This window comes from Ictidomys tridecemlineatus, chromosome 1 (assembly GCF_052094955.1).
Source record: "Ictidomys tridecemlineatus isolate mIctTri1 chromosome 1, mIctTri1.hap1, whole genome shotgun sequence".
In the NCBI taxonomy this organism is placed as follows: domain Eukaryota; kingdom Metazoa; phylum Chordata; class Mammalia; order Rodentia; family Sciuridae; genus Ictidomys; species Ictidomys tridecemlineatus.
Genome location: NC_135477.1, coordinates 172,570,936 through 172,594,468, shown reverse-complemented (window position 1 = coordinate 172,594,468; position 23,533 = coordinate 172,570,936). Strand labels below are relative to the sequence as shown.

Genomic DNA, 23,533 nt, shown 5'->3' with positions numbered 1-23,533 from the left:
GACTATTACAGATCCAATGCAGTTTCTTTGTTCTATAAATAAGAACAGAGCTGCATCTCCCAGAGACTTAAGATACTTAGTTAAGGAGCTAAATGATGGAGAATTGGGGTGGAAATCTCAGTCTCTTTACCTTAGCCAAGGGCTATTTCAATTCAGATTGAAGTTGTTTGGGCATTTTTACATTTTCCTAGATAGTGGCTAGAGAATTCTGAGTTCTGGGAGACTGCAACAATGTCTAAGACCCAGGGTGTCTAATGAAGTTCTTATCTATTTGGACAAACCACATTCCATGCTTTCTCTTAGTCCTAACTCTTGTTTCCCTGTATAGTTCAATGTAAGGGAAACAGAGGAAGCATCAGGAAGAACTAAAGTAATAGAAAGAGGAGCGTAGTCTCATCCCATTTTCATTGTTGATAGAAGAGGAGGAAAAGAAGAATTAACTATTTAAACGTGGACTCCAGTCTTTACCCAGTGGGGCTACTGGGCCTGTCTCTTATACCTCTATTTCTTACAATCACCAGGGACACTATCCCTGGCATGAAAGTAACCAGGTAGCCAGTACATCATTCAGTACCTAGGGAAACTGTTATCCCTAGTTTATGAAACAGATCTAAAGAACCAAGTTCATTCATATTTTATTTAGTGTTATATTTAAAAAAGGTGGAAATTACAAGTGGTAACTACAGCCATAATATAGAGAGCTTCCTTAAAATCTAAGATTTTCCACAACTGCATGGAATTCTGGTAAGCACATTAATTTAAAGTAGAATTTAATAGGATAAAACAACACAGTATAGCAGTAAAACTAAAGCTATGTACAAATGCATACATAATTTATGATTGATATATAATTTATATGTATACAATACCACACTTTACTGAGGTAAAAGAGCACAGCAAGGTTAAAAACAAATGTCTAAATTCAATATAAGCTTTACAATGCCACCAAAAGGCATTTTGCTAGCATAAAGGCCTCCAACATGCTGGTATAAACCTACTGATGAATATTTATAATGCATATTTATTTTACACTTGTGTAAACTAAGCCAAAAAACATATTTAAGGCAACCTTTGAAAGTGTCAGTATTTCTCATATTGTTACCTTGTTATTTGCAGTGATAATTAAAGTACTGAATGATGAAGGACATTCATCATGAATCCACTTTATCCTCTTATAAAAACTCTATTTAAGGTATGCAAACATTACATTTTTCAGCCATCTCCCACTTACAATTTTGACTGGTAACATTATTGCTTTGGGCTCCATACATGCTTAGTCAAAGCTATGAGTTACAGATTTTCAATCTTGATTTCGTATCAGAAAAGCATCTACACAAGGCTCAATGCTATTGTGATTTTTTAAAAAATACAGAAAATAGGAAGTTATATAGAGTTATATTTTCCTGGCCACAAGCTATTCGACTCTGCTACTCACTTCCATTGTGTCTTTGGAAAGATAAACTATCCAGTAGACAAGATTGAATCCTGCAAATGCAACTGGGAAAAGAATTCGAGAATACTGGTCTATCTTACTGGTGCCCCCAAATGTTGGTGAGAGTGGTGGTGGGGTGACAGGTGTTGGCTGTAGGATGGGTGTGCTGGTAAGGACTTTGTTCCCCTCGGTGGATGGAACTATTGGCAAAGTCAGCGAGGTGATTCTTTTTTTCAGATGGTACTTGGAATCAGAATGCTGTGGAAGAAATCACAGAGATATTCATACTAGGTTAAAGAATAGAGGTCACTTTAATCTCTCATTTTTTCACCATTGGCAAATATTATTGACTATGTACTTTGTAAGGTAAAATATCAACAAACCCTTAGTATTATTTTATCCTGCTACTTTCCCAAGAAAGTGTGAAAGCACCTGTTTAAAAAAATAACTTGCTGCAATCTGACATTCTAAAATTGAATGCATCAACAGTTGATACCAAGCATATCCTATGTTGCAGAAAATACACAGACTGTCACACCTTTAGGAAAACTTGAGCCAGCTGCAAGGTAAGCAAAGGCCACTAAGGAAATGGATGTAAACAATGGTGTGTGTGTGTGTGTGTGTGTGTGTGTGTGTGTGTGTGTGTGTTGGATTCCAAATTACTTAATTCAGGGAAACCAGGATGCAGATCACTTGCACCTTCTGGACACAGACTGCCCCCCTCCCCCCGCCCATCCGCATGTTCACTTGCTTGTGAGTTTGAACCAGATGAAATATAAGAAGAAAAATTAAGAAATGTAAGAAGAATTAGTATGGCATGGCTGGTGACCAAGTACAAAGCCTTCAGCTGACTGAGAAAATGAAGGCTTTGACATAGATCTGCCTCTTCACTAGAAGCACTATACTAAAAGCGTTCTTCTCACTCAAAAATTCTCTACTGGGTCCCCTCCATATTGACGTCATATTTGTTGCATGTTCTTTTCAACCATTAGATGTTTTGTTCTACCGAAATTGTAAAGCAATCAACTTCTGTCTTGAAAGAAATGTTTACCACATTCAATGACGGTTGAGAAGCTAGGTCCAGTCAGGTGAGATGCCCTGTCTGTGATTACTTGGCTAGCAAAAAAGCTCACTGGTCAATTTCAATGCTTCTTTCATCCCAACAGTTTCTTGTTGAGCCTATTTCACAGACTTTAGATTCTGTCTTATTTGGATTTCTTTCATAGTGCTAGATCTAGGGTGCTTTCCTCTGATTCCTATTGTTTCTTGTCTACATCCTGTAACAATCGCTCTCCTTCAGGCAAGGTTGTCTTGCTGGGTCTCTACCTTCAAAAGCTTGGTGTACATTACCACTGACCTTGCAAAATGGCCTTGTTTCCTCCCTGGCAGCAAAATCACTACTTTGCTGCCTGGCAGGGCATCCTCCTCACATGGGCTGACTCCTGTGGCTTCAGCCAGCAACCCTGAGGCAGCGGGATGAGGTAGCCACCTCCCCTGTGTGGGCTGAGCCACAGGACAAAACGACCTGCCGATGTGGTGACATTTGGGCTGCAGGAATAACAACCTCAAGAATCTCTTCTTTCTATTTTTCCTCCTGAATTTTGCTTTTGATTTGCCATGCAAGTTTCTGAGTATCTAAATAATAGTGGTCATCATAGAGAACTCAAGCCCAATGTGACTTTAGAAACTATGGAAAAATCTGCTTCTTCATCCAAAGCATAAGAAAAAAAGAAAGAAAGAAAAATCTGTGTACTCACAGGTGATTTGACAATTTCAAGCAAAGACTATCTTATCTATTGACCTGGTATTGCAGTAGGCAATTTGGACAAAACTCAATAAATCATGGTTCTTGGAGGTAGAAGAGGGTTTAAAATAAAGGAAAACCTTGTCTGCTGATCTTGGACAGGAAATAAGTGGAAATCTTTATTGAAAATATGTGATATCAGAGGAATAAATCTCCAGGGTCACCAGACTCTTTGCCTCATAAGAGTTTTCTATCACGTTTCTTGGACTCTAATTTGATTTTTCAATCATTAAATATGCTATTAATATATTGTCCACCTGGAAGATAAAAATGCATTACTGGTTCATCCTCCATAAAGACCTACTCTCGCCCCACACATAGAGAACACTGAAATACCTTCCCCTAGGAAAAGTCCTAAAGATCATGGTGGCACAGGAAGAGAGCAAACCTTGAGAGTGGATTTTCTTTCCAGGCTTGTCTTGACCTTTATTAGCACACATTACCTGATTGAAACTTGTCTTTGTTTCACACAGAGGAAAGCAGGCATGCCACTTCAATGGAATAAAAAGTGACTATAAAACATCATTTACCATAAAAATGAAAGGCACTGTTATTTTCTTCTTCCAACTTAGGGTGTGGGGTGGTAGAGCTGCTTCTGAATAATATCTTGGCATTGTCACAGAAGACTTAATGAAGATTGCCAAATATCCCTGGTCCAGAGATAAAAGGCTTCATTCACAACCAAACACCATGAAAAATTTCAGTAAAATGGCATTAGCCTGGAATTAAGGGTCCCATAGAATAGGATTACTCTCTTCCTCATTACTGTCCCCAATAATCTCTGTAGAGAGTTGCCTAGGAGTGAGGGGAACAGGGAAGGTGGAAATCTTCAGATTACAGTCCTCTATCTGCTTCTCACTTGTGTATGACTTAGACATGTCATATATATCAGAGATTCTGATTTTCCCTAAGCTTCAAGATCTCATTTTCAAAGTTAGGGATAATTACTACTTTCCTCACAAACTTATTCTTATTTTTAGAATTTAAGCAAAATGAATCTCTCTCTCTCTCTCTCTCTCTCTCTCTCTCTCTCTCTCTCTCTCTCTTTCTCTCTCTCTTCACCCCACCCCTCACACAAACACACAAGCAAATTTGCACAGCAAATCTTAGTTATAGCTATTTTTCAATTATCCCCCCAAATATGTCTGATTATTATTCTTACCATTCATTTACCTTTGCTTGATTTCCTCTTGCCTAGAGTAGCGTGTACCTATCATCCCATCTCTATCTTTCCTCCACATCTTTTGCTATCGAGCTTATGTGCCAACTGTTATCACGGATTATGTGCTGGCTTTATACACTTTTGAGCCTACTTAGCTATTACAACTAGTGTGACTATTACAACATTTTCTCTTCTAAGTATAATTCTTCTGTTGTGGCTTATCACCCTTTCTATTGTAATGTTTCCTTGATAATATAGGATATCTTGTTCCATGCATGATCCCTACAGAGCCTAGAACATAAAATAATTTAATAAACTTATGCTCAATCAACAAATGAATAAAAATCTAAATATTTTTCAAGATTTGTTAGAGAAGGCAGGAAAACAGAAAAAAACAAAGTTTTATAACATTGTATTTAAAAATATTTTTGATATTACATCCTATCATAGCTACCATTTCTAAAGGCTTAATGTTGACCAGCATTACAAGATAATTTGCTTGCATTATTTGGCTTATTCCTTGACGACATCTTTAATGTCATTATATTCACTATAATGGAAGCTACAGCAGGAAGCTTACATAGGCAATAAGTGGCAAGGCTTGGATTCAGTTCTTCTCAGGTACCAAAGATCACATTGTTAAAAATTCTTATGCTATTCATTCCCAGTTTAGGCATGATTTCTCAAATTCACAACTACAGGGATTTGGGTGGATAATTCTCATCGGGACAAACTGTCCTATGCATCCTGGGATGTTGATCAGCTTTCCTTACCTCCTCTGATGAGACACTAGTAGCACCCTCCACCCCGAATTGCAACAACCATGAATGCCTCCAGACATTGCCTAATGTCCTGTGGGGAGACTGATCCCCTTTAGTAATCACTAATTTGGAGTCACCATTGTTTCACTGCCCAGCAGCAATGGGGGTGGGGTTGGATTTTTAGCAGGCAGCAAAAATGATATGCAAAAGGAAATGCAAGAGTCCTGGCCACTTGACACACTTAGTAATCGGTACTGGATCATCGGGAATTGGCAGCCCAAGGAAACTGGACACCAGTTTAGAAAAAAATGCATTGAATTTCTAAAAAGAAAGCCAACCTTGCAAGCCTTTTGAGCTCCAGGCTTGTATCAGACCCGCCTACTCTACTGTAAGCCCAGCAGCTTCAGTTGATGGCAAAATAGGCTTTTGTCAGAGTCCAGATGAGGGCTCAGCTTGGGGCTGTCACTGTTTTGAGTGGAACGCCTGTGGTTGTGAATTTTTCCAAGGCTCCCCTGCTGCTGAGTGCCATCCTGCTTTGGGTATTTTTAGAGCACCTCTTTGTTTTAAGTAATGTCACACTGCAAAGGTGCTCTGAGTCAAAGTGGACAATATGACAATCACTTATTTGGTCTAGGGATAAGGCATTAAGAGAATATTTTTGAGCAATTTCAAGTCTAATATTTTAAAAGGGAGAGCACAATGGGTAGCCTTTTAATATATACATATTCTAACTAGGACTGCACTACTGAATGGGCAAACTAGCTGTTTATAGAACAAGCATGTAGAGGCACAGAAAAAAAATCAGAGAGACTATGCTTTGAGAACAGTATTTGAGATTATTTTAAAATCATCATATCAATCATTATGGAAAAAAAATTGGAACTCTGCTTGTATTTACATTACAGCTAATAAGAGTTGAGAGCAGAGATAGCTCTAGAATTTCTACAGGGAAGCAGCAGGGGTGCTAGGGGAAACCCAACTCCAGAAAGAAGTATTGGGTGGGAATTTGATTGGACATATGAAAAACAGCTAACACTCCTTACATCCCTGATCATCTAGTCCACCCCACTCTCCCCATCAATCATAGAGTGGTTTAACCATAGAGAGAGGGCACTGTGATTTTTCTGGTCCTTAAGGCCAGATGTCTTAATTTAATCCTTACTTCTATAGAGTAATGACAGTATTCAAAGAAATCTTGGCAAAATCTGGATGAGGGAAAGATGAGCTTTTGGAATTCTAAGACCTTCACATCTTTCTATGTAAGCTTGGAAATGGACCACACACAGCCCACCTTGAAGAGGAGGCAGGAAGGACATAGGTCTCATTTCCCTCTCTATACTTAAGTTTTTAGCAACTGGCTTAGTGCTTCTGTAACAGAGCCAGGTTCATCTTTCTCTTCTCAGCTTAGGCTTCACTCTTCCCGAAATGGAGACCCCCTCCAAACTGAGACACGCACATGGTTCTTCATCCTGTCCTACATCACTGACCATAGCCTTTATCACAATTATAAAGCCTTGTTAATTGGTTTCTTCCAGAGTTGTCTCTCTTCCTGTTGCACTAGAAGCTCCATGAGGATGTCACTCAGCATTCAACAAAGGACTTGGCATGTGAAAGCACTTAACAAACAATTGAACAGCATGAATTATTGAATAGATACTTAAGTACTCAACAAATGGGTGCCCAATGGGAACAAAAGAAAATGAATGAACAATATAAGCAGTATAATGTAGTCATTTTCCTGGCTAGTGAATTTTAATCCATTTTGTGTGCAGATAATGAACAAAAAGTTTCATGCCCCTTGTAGAGACAACATGCCAAATCAGGAGTAATGACAACACTCAAGGAGAAGGTTGATGGGGTAGGGACAATTCATTCTTAGAACACAGCCATGATAACTTAGACCTTTAAATTATAAAGAAACCAGCCAGCTGTGCCAAAGGAGGTCAAGAACTGAGCTTTGTCTGCCTGGAGTACAGGAATACCCCAGACACATTAGAGGTTCTGAAACCACAAAGTCAGGAATGACTGCAATGTCTAGATAGTACACCAAATAAAAATGGCAACCATATAAACAGGAGAAAGGCTGCTGAAGTTTCTTCTCAAAATCTACAAAGTTAAATTTCCAATTCCAAATGCCTTAAAAGCACAACAGATGATGAGTGTTCTAGCATTCTTTGTTTGTTTTGTTTTGTTGGGTTTTTTGTTTTGTTTTGTTTTTTTGTTTTGTTTTTTAGTTTGAGAACTACCTTTTTAATACCTGAATTATTTTTCATTATTATTTTAAATTTCAAAGTCAAAATCAAAGTGACAAAGGTAATAAACTTTTACCTACATCCATGCTTAGTTTCCTATGAAGTGAACATATTTAAAATATGCAACATAGAATCACACGAAATACCCAAATCTCAACTTCACCATATTAGTTTGCTATTTCAATGTCCAACTTACTTGAATAATGATGTTTTGATTACAACTGAATGGGCATTTTTAAATGTCATGATATTTTCAAGGAAAAAAAATGACTTTGCAATCATAATATACTATTGTTTAATATAAATTGCAAATATGAAATTTGTATTTGTTCCCCCCCACTGTATAAGACAACCTGCCAAGTTTTCATGTGAACAAAATGAAAAAATCCTGCATGATCACCTTTATTTATTTTGATATGTTCAAAGTTTGCATTGTTAGCTTTTGTTGTTTTTAATTTCTACATTTTAGCCTTTTGTAAACAAAATTCTCCTATTCATTGTTTAAAAATATTATAAGTGGAACTAGGTTCAGAAATACAATTTTTCATAAGAAAAAATGGCAACTTGCAAGAAAAAGTACTTTAAGGTGATTTAAATGCAATTTTTTATCCAGTTTCCCAAAAGACCTGCTCATTATATGTTACTATTTTAGGATTGTAGGAGATAGTTTATATGAAAACCTGAGATCTTAGATTCTATCTTATTAATAAATTATACGTTTAAAATAATGGCCTGATGAGGTGATTACTGTTTTCTCCAAAGATTTAAAATCATATTCCTCTCAGTACAAGATATTTCAAAGAAAGTGAAGATAAAGATTACTTTTAATTTTAATATCTGACCACTGAGTATATTCAAAATCATTCCAGTTGCTTTTTACCCTATTTTTATTTAATTTCTCTTTTTTATTTTACTCTATGTCTCAAATAATTTTTAAATTGAATTCTGACAAATAATTTATTTCCCAGTATGTGTGAAGATAATATATGAGCTTTGGACAATATTTGTAGATTATATAACTCTATGCATACAGATAGCTTATAATACAATTAATTAAATTTAAAAACCTAAAATCATTTCCAAATATATCATTCATATATACTCTCAAATACATGGAAATATACTCATATCAAAGAAAGAATTTGGGGAATGACCTCACCTATATTCTCAAAATGTTTTATCCCCTGTATGTATTCTGGTATATCTGAGTCCTTAAGAAATTGTGGGAAAAAGAAGGCTTCACTCTACATAATTTTATTAACATCAGGAGTTCTAGAATCAATTCTAGGTAGTTTTTCTACCCAGTAGTAAATAATATTTTTCTTTTTGGAGATCCTGTTTTCTCATTTGTAAAAGAAGGTAATTACACTGGGTCACTATATGACAAAAGTTTTCATTCTTTTTTTTTTTTTTTGCCATGGCTGATTCAAGAAAAATAATGTGTCAATTATATATCTCTACTTATTATAAGGCTGGTCTCTCATTTCCTAGAGAAAATGTAAATTCTTAAATAAACTTCTTCCTTTATCTAAGTGAAAATGATCAATTAAAACAAATGTCACATTTTTAGTCAAGAAATTTCTCACAGAGAGAGAAGCCATGCATAGCTTTATAATTGTGATCACAAAGATAAAATAAAGATGAATGCGCTATACATGGTTTTGAGATTTAGAAATGCTTGCTAAAATTCATCAATTAAAAAAATCCCCAGTTCAAAGTGTCTGCATTACTCAATCTTATTAGCAAAAATTATCTCTTTCCTAAGAGTTACTCTTTGGAGTTCATATTAAAACAAATTCATATTTGTCAATCAATTTTCAAATGCATTTTTAAAAGGGTGTCCAGATTAATTGTGTAAGAATTCACTCATCTATGAAACAGATAAGTAGGAGTAGATATATGGCCCTTTAAATATCAATGCTATCCTTTGTTTCCTATTCAAATAGCTGTGGGGACCAGGGCTTGACCACAGCAAATTTAATGTAAATTTATGAGCATTTCTCACTGGTTATAAAACTTTGAACATGAACTCATTGGGGTGCATGTATCTAATATACAAACATAAATATGAGAATATTTTAATGTGAATCAAATATTTGGACTATGATTAGTTCAGAGAATCTATTATTCACCAATCATGTCTTGTCCTCATGAACTAAAACAGCAAACAGATTTCTAACAAAAATAGTCCATTCCAAAAGGGTTCCTGTTCCTCCTTTCCTTCAGAATCTCATTAGGAGATATATATATATATATATATAAAACCTGTTCAAAGGAAACATCTAAAGGCTAAGAAGAATTTTCTGGTCTCCTTTGAGAGCATGGAATCTGCCAGAATAAGTAAAGATGATGAAAGAAGGATGTGAAAGTTTGGAGCAAAGATAAATGAAGGATTGTTCTTTCGCATTTTTTTTCTTCGATGTTAGAAGTGAAATTGGCCTTGCTCTTGGAACTAGAGTTATGCAACTTTTAACTATGTAGTTTGTTATTTTGGACTGTTTATCTGTATGTAATCACTATTTGGGCTGCCTTTTTCTAAGTAGTGGGTAACATTAGAAAAGACAACAATTACCACAACAATCTCTGCTTCCAAGGGTTCTGCTGCCTTTGATATTGTCACTGGAGATTGGGCTGCAAGCTGTGCCTTCCTTTTGGCCTTCTGTGACTGTAGGTTGGTGAAGTAGTTGACAGCTGCAAACTCAATAAGAGCAGAAAAGACGAAAGCAAAGCACACAGCTATGAACCAATCCATGGCAGTTGCATATGATACCTTGGGCAAGGAGTGCCTAGCACTGATGCTTAAAGTGGTCATCGTTAAAACAGTAGTGATACCTAAAATGAGAAAAAAAAAAGAGAAATTCAGTATTAGCATCAGGAAGCCAATAGCGGGATCAATTGAGAAGATGTTGGTAGGTAGAGTAGTAAACACTCTGTCACTGCAGTGTAATGTTTGCTACCTGATTGCATTAACATTGTTCATAATTATCATAGGTGCTCTCATTTTGGTATCATTCAAATTTAGTGCAGTGACTTATACAATGTAATTCCTCAAAGAGTTGTTCAACTGTATTTATTTAACTATTGTAAAATTTAAGTCATGAATCATTCTTAGTTTTTTAATTCATGAGAAAACAATACATTATTATCACTTAAGTAAAAAGAATCTTAAATTTTGGGTAAATTTTTGTAGCTGAAACATCTTTCATTACAATTGAGAAATCTACTAGGTTTGCGTATTAATATAATTAAGTTATATCCAATTTAAAAAAAATTTCTTAGGGTAAAACATCTACTTACAAAAAATAAATTTCCTCATTCATCTGCTACCAGTTTTCCTACTTGAACTTCAGACTTGGGTAATTTATAGAATTAGGAGATGTGTGATATTGATGGTCAATATCATTATACAGATATACTTTTGTAATTTGTAATTTAGTATACTAAATCAAAGGACTCAGGATTTATTGGAGATTTCAGTTCAACTCAAGTATTTTGTATATACTACTAAATTTCTGGTCATAAAAATTCTACAAAAGGATGGATTTCATTGCTAATAATATTCTTAGTTATAGCTTTTTCTTATTATTTTGTTTCATTCCATCAGAACTAGTAGTGGTTTTATAACACATAAATGTGAGTAAACCATAAGAAATAGGTGACATTGGAGACCTGCAGAATGCCAATTTAATGATTTGACCTAGTAAAAGTCAGATACAATTTCTGTATGAGTAGTTTCAGTACCTTAGTTTTTTTGCTTTCCTGGATTTACATGTCAATTTTCACCTGTCTGCTTTTTCTTCCTTACAAAAAAGCAAATCAAAATAAAAAATTACTAAATAGGGCACATGAAAGTCATAGGAAACCGGCCAGAATTCTTGCTGAGACAATATTTTTGTTGATTCACTACATATCTTGCAGAAAGATGAGTGTCATTTTACAAATATACCTGTCTGGATGAGATAGGAGTCTATTTCCTTTGTGGACTGAATAGGGGTTCTGATGTGAATATTCACCGAAAACACACAAGCAATGAGAGGTGGAGGATAAATGGAGAATGCAGCACAAAGTGCAAAGCATACCAAAGACAGTTCTTGCTGGTACTGACTCCTTATTAATCCAGAAAGACACCTGGGAAAGAATGACTGTCATAATGCAGGGAGTGTATATCTGTATCATAAAGTAGCCCATCTTCCTTTGCAAGTGGAAATAAACCGTCATTATTACGTATTCACCTGTTGGAAGACACGTACATCAGTATTATTGCTCTTGACAGTCTGTAAAAGGAATGCAGGTGAATATCAATCATACAAGATTTAAATTAGCTTGGGCTGAAAGAAAACAAAGACATTTTCCAGCTCATGAAAGGCTACTTGCTCAGCAGCTGATAGAGCAAAGAGACACATCAGGTCATTGTTTTTGTTGGAGTTCTAAAGACTCATTCGAAGATTATATAAATCTTTAAGTACGTTTGGTTGTAAAATTAATTTTGAAGACAACACTCATCACTTCAAAACAACAAGTTTAGCTGAAAATGGCTAATGCAGAGGAAAAAAAATAAATATTTGATTTGAAAATGTATGCTGGGGTCCCCTTACAGAAGGTATTCAAATTTTTACCTGTGTTAGATTTAATTGTTTCACTAGACACTGTTTGTCCAATCAAATCATACTGCAAGAGACTAGAAGATTCTTCTGGGACTTCTACTGAGTAAAGTGGTCCTTTTTTCCATGTATATATGATTTCACTTTTGGGGTAAGCATCTGAATTTGAAAAAAAATTAAACATAGCGGTGAATATGACTAGCTGTCTTTTTTTTCCATTCAAATTAGAATTGTCTATAGAAAAAAGGAAATGCAAGATAAATTTATTTTTTTAATCATGATGACTAACATCTCTGTGAGATTGACAATAAGAGTGTCGAAGTATTCTTTCTCTTATGTTTCCCTGTCTCTGACTAGAATCATATAATTGAATATTTTGAATGCATTATTTGATGTTCAGAAGCTTTTTGTAACTTACAACTCCCAAACTTGAGTGGACAAGCATGCCCATCCATAGGAAAGTTAACCAGCCTCATTGGACAGTCAGCATTGATGGTAAGCCTAGGGACATTGAAACAAATGGGTCTAAGTTAGTACTATGGGCAAGTCAATTCAGTAGAGGAAATAGAATTAGAGAAACCTCACCTCATGGTGTAGAGAATTGTTCCATTTTGCATTATTCTGAAGAGTTTATTAGGGGTCGTCATGTTGTGAGCAATTGACTTTTTGCCATTCCTGAAAAAAGTGTCAGGTGTCCAGATTTTACTGACCATCAGATTATTTAAACTCAGAATCTCAGTAGGGCCCCCGAACTTCAACCTCTCATCGGTCCAGGTCTGGCGGAAGAAAACATCCATTGTATACTCCTAGGAGAGAATACAATATTCACACGGGATGGAGATATGGTTTATTAAAAGTAATTCACTCACTGGCTTATAAAACTAATTCTAAAATTAAGCAATAAAGCAACACTTGATGACAATAACTTCTCAGTAAAGCTAAATAATAATTTAATAACTAATGATTTTATAATCAATACATAATTGATTATGATAATAAATGAATAATTTATCATTAATGAATAATGATTTTTGGCCAATCATCATTTTTCTCAAATGCAGAACTGATATACTGTATTGGGCAAACCTCCTTCTCCCCAAACCCTGGCTATTCTCACCTTTCTCTCTGTATCTGTTCAGTAATTTATCTTCCCACCTATGAACCTATGTATACCTCTCTACTCAATTTAGAAGAAAAACACATGAAAATATTTATAGTCCAGGTTGTTTGCAGACCTTCCTACCATCAATTAGTCTAACCCTCTGCTCAGTACTTCATTCACCTGCAAAAGAGTCTCAGAGCATTACAGTAACATTCAACAAATTCCCAGGAATAAACCTTACTGATTAACAATGTTATGGTCACACATCATAACTATTTTATATTTTTGTCAGAGAACAGACAAGTAAATGTTTCCATGATTATTCCAAACAGAGAATCATTAAAGTCTGAATGTAAATATTATATATATAAATAAGAGTTTCAACTTTTGATTTTCATGAAATAACATCAAAAATTTTAAGAATTTTGATCAGGTTACTGCTATTGACAATAACTTGTAATTATACAAAAGGAATGTCAATAAATGTTTTTGCCTGTTATAAATTCCTTTATGATACTTATTAGTACTGGTAGTAATTTTGTTTCTAAAATATAACACACAATATAGTCATACAATAATTATCTGAGCTACATTAGCTTGGATACAAATCCACTTTACAAATCCACTTTAAAGGAGATATATGTTTAAGATAAAATTCTAAGTATACCCAGAATTAAATGATTCTGGGTATACTTAGCTGTTGAACTACTGGTTGTTTCTTGGGGTGAGTCAGTATTTGAATGAATCATATAATATAAAAATAATCAGTGTTCTGAGTTATGGTGACTTTCCTTTCTCCTCACGTTACAGAATACTTATCTCTTCATAAAGCTCTCACTTGTTCTCTACCCATATTCCTTGTTTTCTTTCTCCTTTTTTCTTCCCCCCTTTATTCCTTTCTTTTATCTTTCTTTCATCATTTCCCCCCTTTTCTTCTTTTCTTTCTCAATTCAAATGGCAAAAAGATAAAAAAAAATCTCCCTGAACTATTTATCCAGAATTTTATTTACCTAATAAAATCAAATGGCACAGTTATTTAAAGATAGTTATGTGTGTTTCCACATTAGTATTTGTATTTTAATTTCAAAGAAAAGAATGCTACCTGAGAACTGTGAAAGGATATCATGGTACACTTTGTTCTAAAGGACTAGCTCAGGTTTTCATCTCCACCTACTATAAATACCTTCTTACGAATCCTACAGCCATCTGTACCTGGAACAGAATCCCCAGAACACCCACTGGTCCATTGCAATGTAAAAAGGGGAATGCATGAGCTGTTCCAAGTATTCCTTTTACTGTCTTAACAAACTGGACTTGACAATGATGTATTGCAAAAGACAGGTATATTTTAAGTTTCATAAGTAACCTTCATATATTTTCATAGGGCATAGAATCTTTTGGTTTGTTTGTTTGGTTTGGTTTGGTTTAACCATTCAAACAATTGTATAAGGACTTCACAAAGGAGAAGTTCTTCTCTTCATAGAAAAGAATCATTGCATGGCATGTGGAAGAAAGAGAGGATCTAATCTTTAAAAGGCCTTCAGTCCAAAATATTTCAGCAGAACCATCAGTGAAATGTGAAGATTAAGCAGTAATCTGCTCTAATGGCCAAGCCCTCCCAGGGTGAATGCACATATTGCATCGTGAATCTGGAGCCAAGCTTGATGACCCCGTGTCATTAGTTGTGGGACTCTGCTCTCCTCTCCCAAGTAAAAATACCCAACTCAATCAGCACTCACTCACCATCTCCACATCTGACACGGGTCCAAAACTGGTAACATAAATGTCCGTTTTGACTTCGGTGACAGCACCTGGAATTAACCCACAGAGTAGGGGCAATTATTGCCAGGCATATTAATTGAGACTGAGCTTAATAACTTCTCAAATCTCCTCTACCCATGCCCAGAGTCTGTAGCGGATCCCAGGATATTCCGATTATGGGCCACCTTGAATCTTTCAACTCTGAAACCTCACATTAGTTACATTACTTTAAATTTATTGTAGTATAATTGAGGAGATTTTAAAGAATAAAAGAGAAAGCACTATAATAAAATAATAATAATGCATAAATATATACATATCTATATATTTTCATGGAGCAAATGCTAAGGAGTGCTTAACATAGAGAATTTCATTCTACATTCTCTCTATGAGGCAAACATGTTTGTACACCCACAATATAGACCAGGATTCTAAAACTTAGAGGGCAAGTAACTTCCATAAGATCACTAATTGAGGAAGGGGCAGAGATTAAATAGGAATACATGAATAGCCTCTCTGTGGAACCTCTATTCCTTACCACTCTGATGACCTACCCCCTTTCTGACCCCTCTAGGACTTGAAAGGGCTATAAAAAATGAAGGAAACTACAGTTGTCTGATTTAGCAAAAAATGTAGCTTCTTACCTCCAAATCCTGGCCGTAGCCGATTGTCATAGCCTTCAAGCAAGTTGTCCAGGATCCGACTGATGTTTTCTGGGTAGAAGTTGCCTTCATCTGTCAGTTTACCCAGAGCATTTTCTAACCTGATGGTAAGACAATCAATGATCTACCCTTCTGGTCTCAGAGAAAATATGTTGTCTATGCTACCCTAATTCACTCCATTATAAATACATGCTACACCACCCTCTGGTTTCTTTTGCAGTTTGGTAGAGAAGTCACCCGGTAGGTATATACTTTTCCTTCTCTCCAAGCTAAAAGGAAAAATAAGAAAAAATATCTTACCATAGAATAATGTATAGCCAGGGCAGAAGTAACACCATCCTACGGTTCACTGAAATGCCCATTTCACCCTTCTCCTGGTTTATTCCTCCCCCTGGACCAGCTCTCCTTTGCCAATCAACTAGAGAAATCCTCCAAACCCCTCATGTCCTGCTTCCTTGCTTGCTTCCAGTCAGTAATCCAACAGTTGAGGAGGTTGTCAGAAAAACTTTGAGGAGTCCCCAGGCCGTCTTTGTTCTTGTTTCTGTCTTTTCACATGGAATGAGGTGGTTTGTGGTCTTAGACTATGTCCTGGAGACACCCAACCTGCTCCACCTAACTCAGTTGGGAAATGAAGCCTCTGAAGGGACAGTGCACGGTCGGAGAGCAGTGACAATAATCGAATAAGGCATTAGGGGAGATTAGAAGGAAGAAATCCACTGCTAGTTTTGGCATGGAATTAGCAGGGCCTGTGAGGAAATCTGGAAGGCAGTGGCATCTTGCTGATTGAGATTATGTTCCAATGGGCTCAGCATTTATTATTTCTATGGTTCACAGAAGGATTCCTGCATAGCTCTTACTGCTTGAAGAGTTGAACAATATTGGAACGCTCCTGGATTCTCTTTCTGAATTTTATCTGCCTTATGGGAGGCAGACACACCCTTCCATTGTATTTAAAAATAACCCCTCACTATTCATTTACCAGCACTTATAGCACACCAGAACAATTTCATCTTACTATATTCTTTTTTCTAAGTACATTGCAGATTCTCCTCTTTTTTTCAAGCTAACTCTTAAATGTGCTCTACTGCTATCCTTAGGAACATGGTCATAAAAACTGTCTATAGAAGACAATGTCTGAGAAATGGCTGGTTAAGTTTTCCCATGAAAAAAAATATTACAAGAATAAACATACATAGGCATGGTAAATGATGATGTTGCTGCCCTTATTTTAAAAAGATGGCTTAAATCAAAAGCAACATGCCTGAATTCGAGAAATAGCTTTCTCTATTAGTTTTGATAGGAGGAAGTTTTAGTTAAAAGAATTCCCCTTAAACCTTAATGTTTTAATATTTAAAGTGAAAAAATAAAAATTATAATAAATAAAAATAATTATAATATAGTAAATATGGTTAAGATAATATAATTAAAAAGCATAATGAAAACTTTGTGAAAATTCAGGAACATAAGATCAAAAATCAAGGGATTCAGTTCAGCTTTGTCCTACCAATTTCATAATTTCATTTCATGATTTCATGATCTAAAATTCTGCAAAGCCTTTGTAACTACACAGACACATAGCATACTCTTAAAAATCATACATGAAGGCAATACATGAATCATTTCAATAAATAAAATATAGACAAAAAGAAACAAGTTAAAACAGAAACAGAACAAGATTTCCTATGATTTTAAGATTGCTAAAGCTTGTGGTTAAATGGAGTTTTCTGGTTACCCATCACAAATCTGAATTCCTTCCAACATCCCTGGCAAGTGATTTTCAGCATCTGTTTCCTCATATTGTTTTACTTATGCTGTAAGAAAACCTGTAACCTGGTCCTAGCCCTCATCTTTGATGCCATATAAAACAGATCCTCAGGGAAAGCCCACATGGCCACCATTAAACAAAGATGACCACTGTGTTCTCTCTGATTTAAGCTAGGATCTCCTAAAAGCCCCTGCTCACTACAAAATTGAGTTTCCACATCTCTCCTCATCCTTCTCATTCTCTGCTGACCACAGTACGTGTTTGTCACTCACAATGATTGTACTGTTACTTTAAATCCCCAAATTTCTGATATATGTGATGCTGTTAAATAATACAGTGTCCATTTTCACTACAATTTGTTTTTTATTCAGACATGGGCACCAGTATTTAAATGGTACTTCATTAGATTTGTATCATTTATATCAAAATATTTACTATCCATCTTATTGCGTGAAGAGTTGAACAATATTGGAACACTCCTGGATTCTATTTCTGATTTTTATCCGCCTTATGGGCAGCAGACACACCCTTCCTTTGTGTTTAAAAATAACCCCACACTACTCTTTTACCAGCACGTACAGCACACCAGAACAATTTCATCTTCCTTTACATATTTTTTTCTAAGTACATCACAGATTCTGCTCTTTTATCAAGCTAAATCTTAAATGTGTTCTACTGATATCTTTAGGAATTTGATCATAATATCTGTCTATAGAAGACAATGTCTGATTCATGTGACTAGGAAGAAAGTTTAGTGAGAACTCTAGGAAAGGACTTTTTATGTAGCAAAGAATAATTGAATATAGTTACATTTGTCTCTAAAAAAAATATATGTATCTAGTTCTACTTTTTGTAGTTGTAGATGAACAGAATGACTTTATTTTGTTTATTTTTATGTGGTGCTAAGGATGGAACGCAGTGCCTCACACATGCTAGGCAAGTGGTTTGCCACTGAGCCCCAGCCCCAGCCCCTAATTCTATTCTTGATAGGTGTTCATTGGTAAATAATTAATGAAGAGAAAAGAAGCTCTTTTCCAATCTCAATAGGAAAAAAAAAAAGTATACTAGAGCTGGAAGAAATGATAAACTAGGTAATCCCAATTATTTCACCTCAGAGAACCTCACCTTTAAATGACTTTGCTAGACCTGACCATCTTTAAGGTACTCAAGTTCTGTAGTTCATATATAATAATTCTGAGGATTCAAATTATTGTATATGATAGTGTCTACATGTAATGAAGTCCCTTGTTTATGCATAGCTGTTTGGAATTGGGGCAGACAAGGTCTATTAGCAGCACTGCTAATTAAATTGTTCTGGTGTGCTGTAAGTGCTGGTAAATGAATAGTGTGGGGTTATTTTTAAATACAAAGGAAGGGTGTGTCTGCTGCCCATAAGGCGGATAAAAATCAGAAAGAGAATCCAGGATTGTTCCAATATTGTTCAACTCTTCACGCAATAAGATGGATAGTAAATATTTTTATATAAATGATACAAATCTACCAAAGTAACACTTAAATACTGGTGCCTGTGCTTGAATAAAAAAACAATTTGTAGTAAAAAAAAAGGACACTGTATTATTTAACAGCATCACATGTATCAGAAATTTAGGGGTTTAAAGTAATGGTACAATCATTGTGAATGGAAAACATACTGTGGTCTGCAGAGAATGAGAAGGATGAGGAGAGATGTAGAAACCCAATTTTGTAGTGAGCAGGGGCTTTTAGGAGAGTCTAGCTTAAATCAAAGAGAACACAGTGGTCATCTTTGTTTAATGGTGGCCATGTGGGCTTTCCCTGAGGATCTGTTTAATATGGCATCAAAGGTGAGGTTATTGTCCTATGGAACTAGTAAGAAAAGAAAGTTCAAGAACCCGGCAATGGTTATGACTTTGGCAGTTGTATAGTCACTTACGTAGCATTTTGTTTACAAAAATCAAGCATCAGTGGTCTTGCATATAGGTAATGACCTTCTTCTGGCAATTTGAGAATATTTATTCCTCACTTGTCCATATCTCAGCTGTTTCTCCAAAATATGTACTTTTAAAAAAATCACCTTGGATATTAACTTTCTTGCTTTTTTACTTTTTTAATTTTATTTAGTTGTAGATGGACACAATACCTTTATTTATTTATCTTTATGTGGTGCTGAGGATCCACTCCAGTGCCTCATCCATGCTAGGTGAGTGCACTACCACTGAGCCACAACCCCAGCCCCACTTTTTTGTTTTTTCAAATGTTTATTAAGATGTCTAAAACTAATGTACTTCCCAACAGTACTGCTATTAATATGCTGGACTTTGCAAAAGGACAATGTGTGGGGAAAAAAATTTCTCCCCTCTGTGTCTTGTATTTTAATTCTTTGTGCCACTGTCACTAATACAGCTTTGTCTATACACAATCCCTTATCAAGGACTCAGGGAAAGCAGCAGGAATTATTGCACAGAAAGAACAACCATGTCACCATGCACTAAATAGAATGTTTCATAAAAGAACCAATAAATACACAGATATATGCCTACATGCATACATAAACAAACAAAATATTCGAGGTAGATACCGAATTGCCTCTTGGACAACGCATACTTCCATTTTCTTACTGCCAATCTCAACTGATTAAAAACAAACAAAAATCATTGGAATTGGGTTTTCCACAAAAATTGTGTTTCTTCCACAACTTGGTCAGTGTATATACTGGTACTCAGTGTATAGAAACCAGGCACGCTGTTAAATATCCCGCAGTGCATGGAACAGACCCCATGAAAAATAATTATCTGGCCCAAACCATCAGTGGTACTAAGGTTGAGAAACATGACTGCTGCAAATTACTCCTCAAAATCTAGCAAAATGGGTGGTTTAGCCTCTCAAGTGCAACCACACCAAAGTTTCTTACCAGTTTGGTATCCTTCAAAGTTTTATTTTCACCCTGTAATATACTGAGAATAGTTACTTACCCACATGTTCATACATTTTTGTATTTCTAAGACAGATAAAATAGCATGCACACACTATGAAGAGAGATCAAGCGAGAAACACATTGAAAGAGTATATTTTCACATGTATAAGATGACTGCTATGTTAATATATGATAAATTAAAAGAAAATAAATAGCCATAGTTGGTCATAAATCAGACATATTATATATTTACAATTTCTATTTAAAAGGCCAAGAAACACGAAAGGCAGCCATCATCAGTAGTGATCAATGAAATGCAAATGAAAGAAAATCATTGTAAATTTATCTCACAGTCATACATCATTAATTCTAACAGGTGGATGTTGCAGGGTTTTTCAATGCAATGTGCTATTGGCATTGGGGGAAGGACAGTTCTTCATTAGATGTAACCTTCTTACATATTTCAGGATATTTAGAATTTCTTGCTGTAGCCCACTAAATATCTCTGGTTCTATAAAAACTAAATATGCCTATTATGTTTAAAAATGCATCCTAGAGACAAGTCACTTTCTCTGAGAACCATTTTGAATGCAAAATCTTAGAGTTTTACACTTCCCAGTTTAAAGTAAAACATGCTAAAGTCTCCATAGGCTAAATTCAAAGAAAGTCGTGCTATTTAAGCCCACCATATTTCTGCATATACAAACTTCATGACAGCTTTACCACAGATTGGAAAAATGAATTTCCTCAACCATCACTGACCCAAATTAAGTATAGTAATGAATTACTTAACAAGAGGGATATGCTCAAGAAAATGTTTCATTAGGTGATTTCATCATTGTGGAAACATTACAGAGTATATTTGCACCAAGCTAAATAGTAGAGCCAACCACACACCAAGGCTAGATGATGTATACTTTTATATATCTGGTACGTTGTTGACCAAAATATTGTTATATAGTGCATGAATGCACATAATGGGAGAGAGAAAAGGAGAAATATATCTTTGGGGAAAGCTATGACTTAATGAGAAGCTTCTTCTTAGCTTCTCTAGGGAGCAAAAAAACTGGTCCCTTCCCTGGCAAATGAAGGAGACTGTAAGCCATCTTCTCCAAAAATTGAGATTCTATATTCATCACCTGGCATTGCCTTTTCCCCAATCCACATGCTATAGAAGAACCCAAAGGCCCATATGGAGGCACCAGAGAAGAATGTAAAGAAATTTGGCATTATTCCTCTGAAGAATGGTTATATAGAGTAACATAGAGCCTGGGGAACTTTCCAGTTCATAGGCAGCAATCCTCCCACAACTTCAGTGTGGTTTGAACAGTGTGGAGTGGCATGATGAAGATGGAGTAACTTCTCCTTTCCAGTCTAGGAAGAAATGCATGAGTACAGAAGATTCTAGCATCCCCCATGGCTCTGTAAGCTGTTTATAATTGTGTCATTGGATATCTCAGCAAGATATAAAACTTGCCTGACTTTACCCAGCTAGTAAGTGGCAGAATTAGGATTCCAAACCACATTCTTAATCATAAGCAACTATGTAGAAGTCAAGGTCAGTGAACAAAGGTTAACAAATTTGTCAGTTCTATTGGAAATTCCAAGAGTGAGTTAGTATGTCCAAAATATACACTTTTATACATCATGCTTTGTGCATGTCAGTCTGACTCCTTTTGCTAAAGTAACAGCTCTTAAACTCTCTGGGCCAATGGCATATTATATTGTTGTTAAGGGATGCTCACCATCCCAGTGGACACTGAAGAAAATCCCATGTGATCCCTAATGGAAATGCAGGGCAATAAGGATAAAATTGCTCTGGGAAGCAAAAGACAATAAAGGGAGATTCCTCTGGAATGCAGTTTTAAATTGTTCTGGCTTGGTTAGGAACAGACTGTTGAGCACATTGTGGGCTACTCTGGTGCTTTCCAAAACTAAAGACAGACAGTAGCTATTTCAAATCTCAAAACATAAAGACTGAGATACCAAAAGCCTTTTTCAAAAAGAATATAAAGGGTAGGAATGGATGAATTATACTTGCTCCACCAATATCCATTCAGTTTAACTTGTCTTGTCATGTTGTATGCCTTAATTCTGTCTTAGCTTTCAATTGATTAGAACACTTTGGAATTAGGTAACTTGAGTTCCCTAGCAGTCAAATTATATAAGCAAGTTATTTATCTTCTCTAGGTGACGTCTTTATCATCTTTATAAAATAGGATTATAGAGTCAGAATGAGAATGGAATGAAACAAGCATGAAGGTGCTTATCCTGAGACATACCCACACAAACATCTAGCAACAATGGAACCACCATCATTGACCTCATCATCATCATCATTGGGGTCATTTTTAGCCAAAACAAATATTTTTCTCTCCAGCATTTAGAAATGGGACTAAGAAATTAGATCTGTTTGCTGTCACTAAGGCTGTGAGTGCTGGGGAAGGATGGGTTTGACCAAGTTCAGGGAATGGCACAGAAAGATCTGTGGAAGAGGAAGTAGGATTGCAGCAATATTAAACAAAGAAGCAGAGAGAAGAGTCACTGCCATCCAGGCATCTGGGCAAATAGCTGCCTGGATTTTTGATACCGTCTCTGATTTAACTCCTTCACGATCTGGGGGTCATTTCTGTCCTGTGAGTCCCCAAGAAAGCCCTATCTTCTTATTATCAATGCCTCTTCTTTGCTGAAGGAAATGTAAGTCAATTTCTGTCAGCTTTTAAAAGGAATTCAAACTCAGAAGACTGCATCCCAAATATGAGAGCAAAATTTCAGATTGTGACAACACAATGTGACACTTGGATAGACTGTGACCCGCTGGAGAGCAAACCCATATAAGGTGGAGTTCTGGGCCTGTTTCCTGGGCCTCCAGAAAGAATCAAGCTAATTGGCAGTTAATGAACTTGCGGCTTAATGAATCTCACACCTCCATGGAGCAGAATAAGCACTTTAGAAAGCTGCACGAACTCCTTCAGGCCACTAGGGGACTACTGAGCATCGCCTGCTGGCAGTGCTACCCATGCCCCAGAATCGGTTTGGCTCTTTATCAGGTACTTGGAGTATAGGAAAGAGAGGACAGAAATTTGGGTTCCAGCCCAGTGATGAGCTCTGGGGAAATGTTATAGAAGAACAAGCAGAATGGAAGTCAATTAAACACAGATTCTGTTGGACTTGGATAAGAGGTAAATTCCAAACTCACGTAGAGACATTTTCAGAACAAGTGATAAAGATAAAATTTTGAAAGTGCCACGGGAAAGGTCAAAGGCCTTCATGGGATTGGTTGTGTGGTTCATATTGTCATTTTAAATGGCTTCATGTTTCCTGATAAAAATGTAAGA

The 23,533-nt window shown here is 36.0% G+C and overlaps 1 protein-coding gene across 2 annotated transcripts; it reads right to left on the bottom strand.

Moving 5' to 3' along the window:
• Positions 1-611: 611 nt before the first annotated feature.
• Positions 612-16,383, bottom strand: Gabra6 (gamma-aminobutyric acid type A receptor subunit alpha6). Of its 2 annotated transcripts, XM_005325417.5 has the most exons (9): positions 15,838-16,381; positions 15,520-15,638; positions 14,858-14,925; positions 12,598-12,818; positions 12,431-12,513; positions 12,028-12,171; positions 11,491-11,643; positions 9,984-10,243; positions 612-1,690 (listed from the first exon to the last, which is right to left on the bottom strand). In XM_005325417.5, exons 1-9 carry the CDS (start codon positions 15,897-15,899, stop codon positions 1,415-1,417), a joined length of 1,386 nt encoding a protein of 461 aa, XP_005325474.1. In that variant the 5' UTR covers positions 15,900-16,381; the 3' UTR covers positions 612-1,414. The 2 variants fall into 2 exon arrangements, with proteins under 2 accessions (XP_005325474.1, XP_077908190.1); XM_078052064.1 differs by lacking the exon at positions 11,491-11,643 and having other exon boundaries at positions 15,838-16,383.
• Between the last annotated feature and the right edge of the window lie 7,150 nt (positions 16,384-23,533).

Excerpts from the sequence above, each read along its gene's own strand:
- Gabra6 (XM_005325417.5), bottom strand. The coding sequence starts at position 15,899 with ATGGGCATTTCAGTGAACCGTAGGATGGTGTTACTTCTGCCCTGGCTA. Across the intron at positions 12,172-12,430 it reads TCCACTCAAGTTTGGGAGTT|ATGCTTACCCCAAAAGTGAA; the intron begins GTAAGTTACAAA and ends TTTCAAATTCAG. Across the intron at positions 10,244-11,490 it reads ACCAGCAAGAACTGTCTTTG|GTATCACTACTGTTTTAACG; the intron begins GTATGCTTTGCA and ends TTCTCATTTTAG.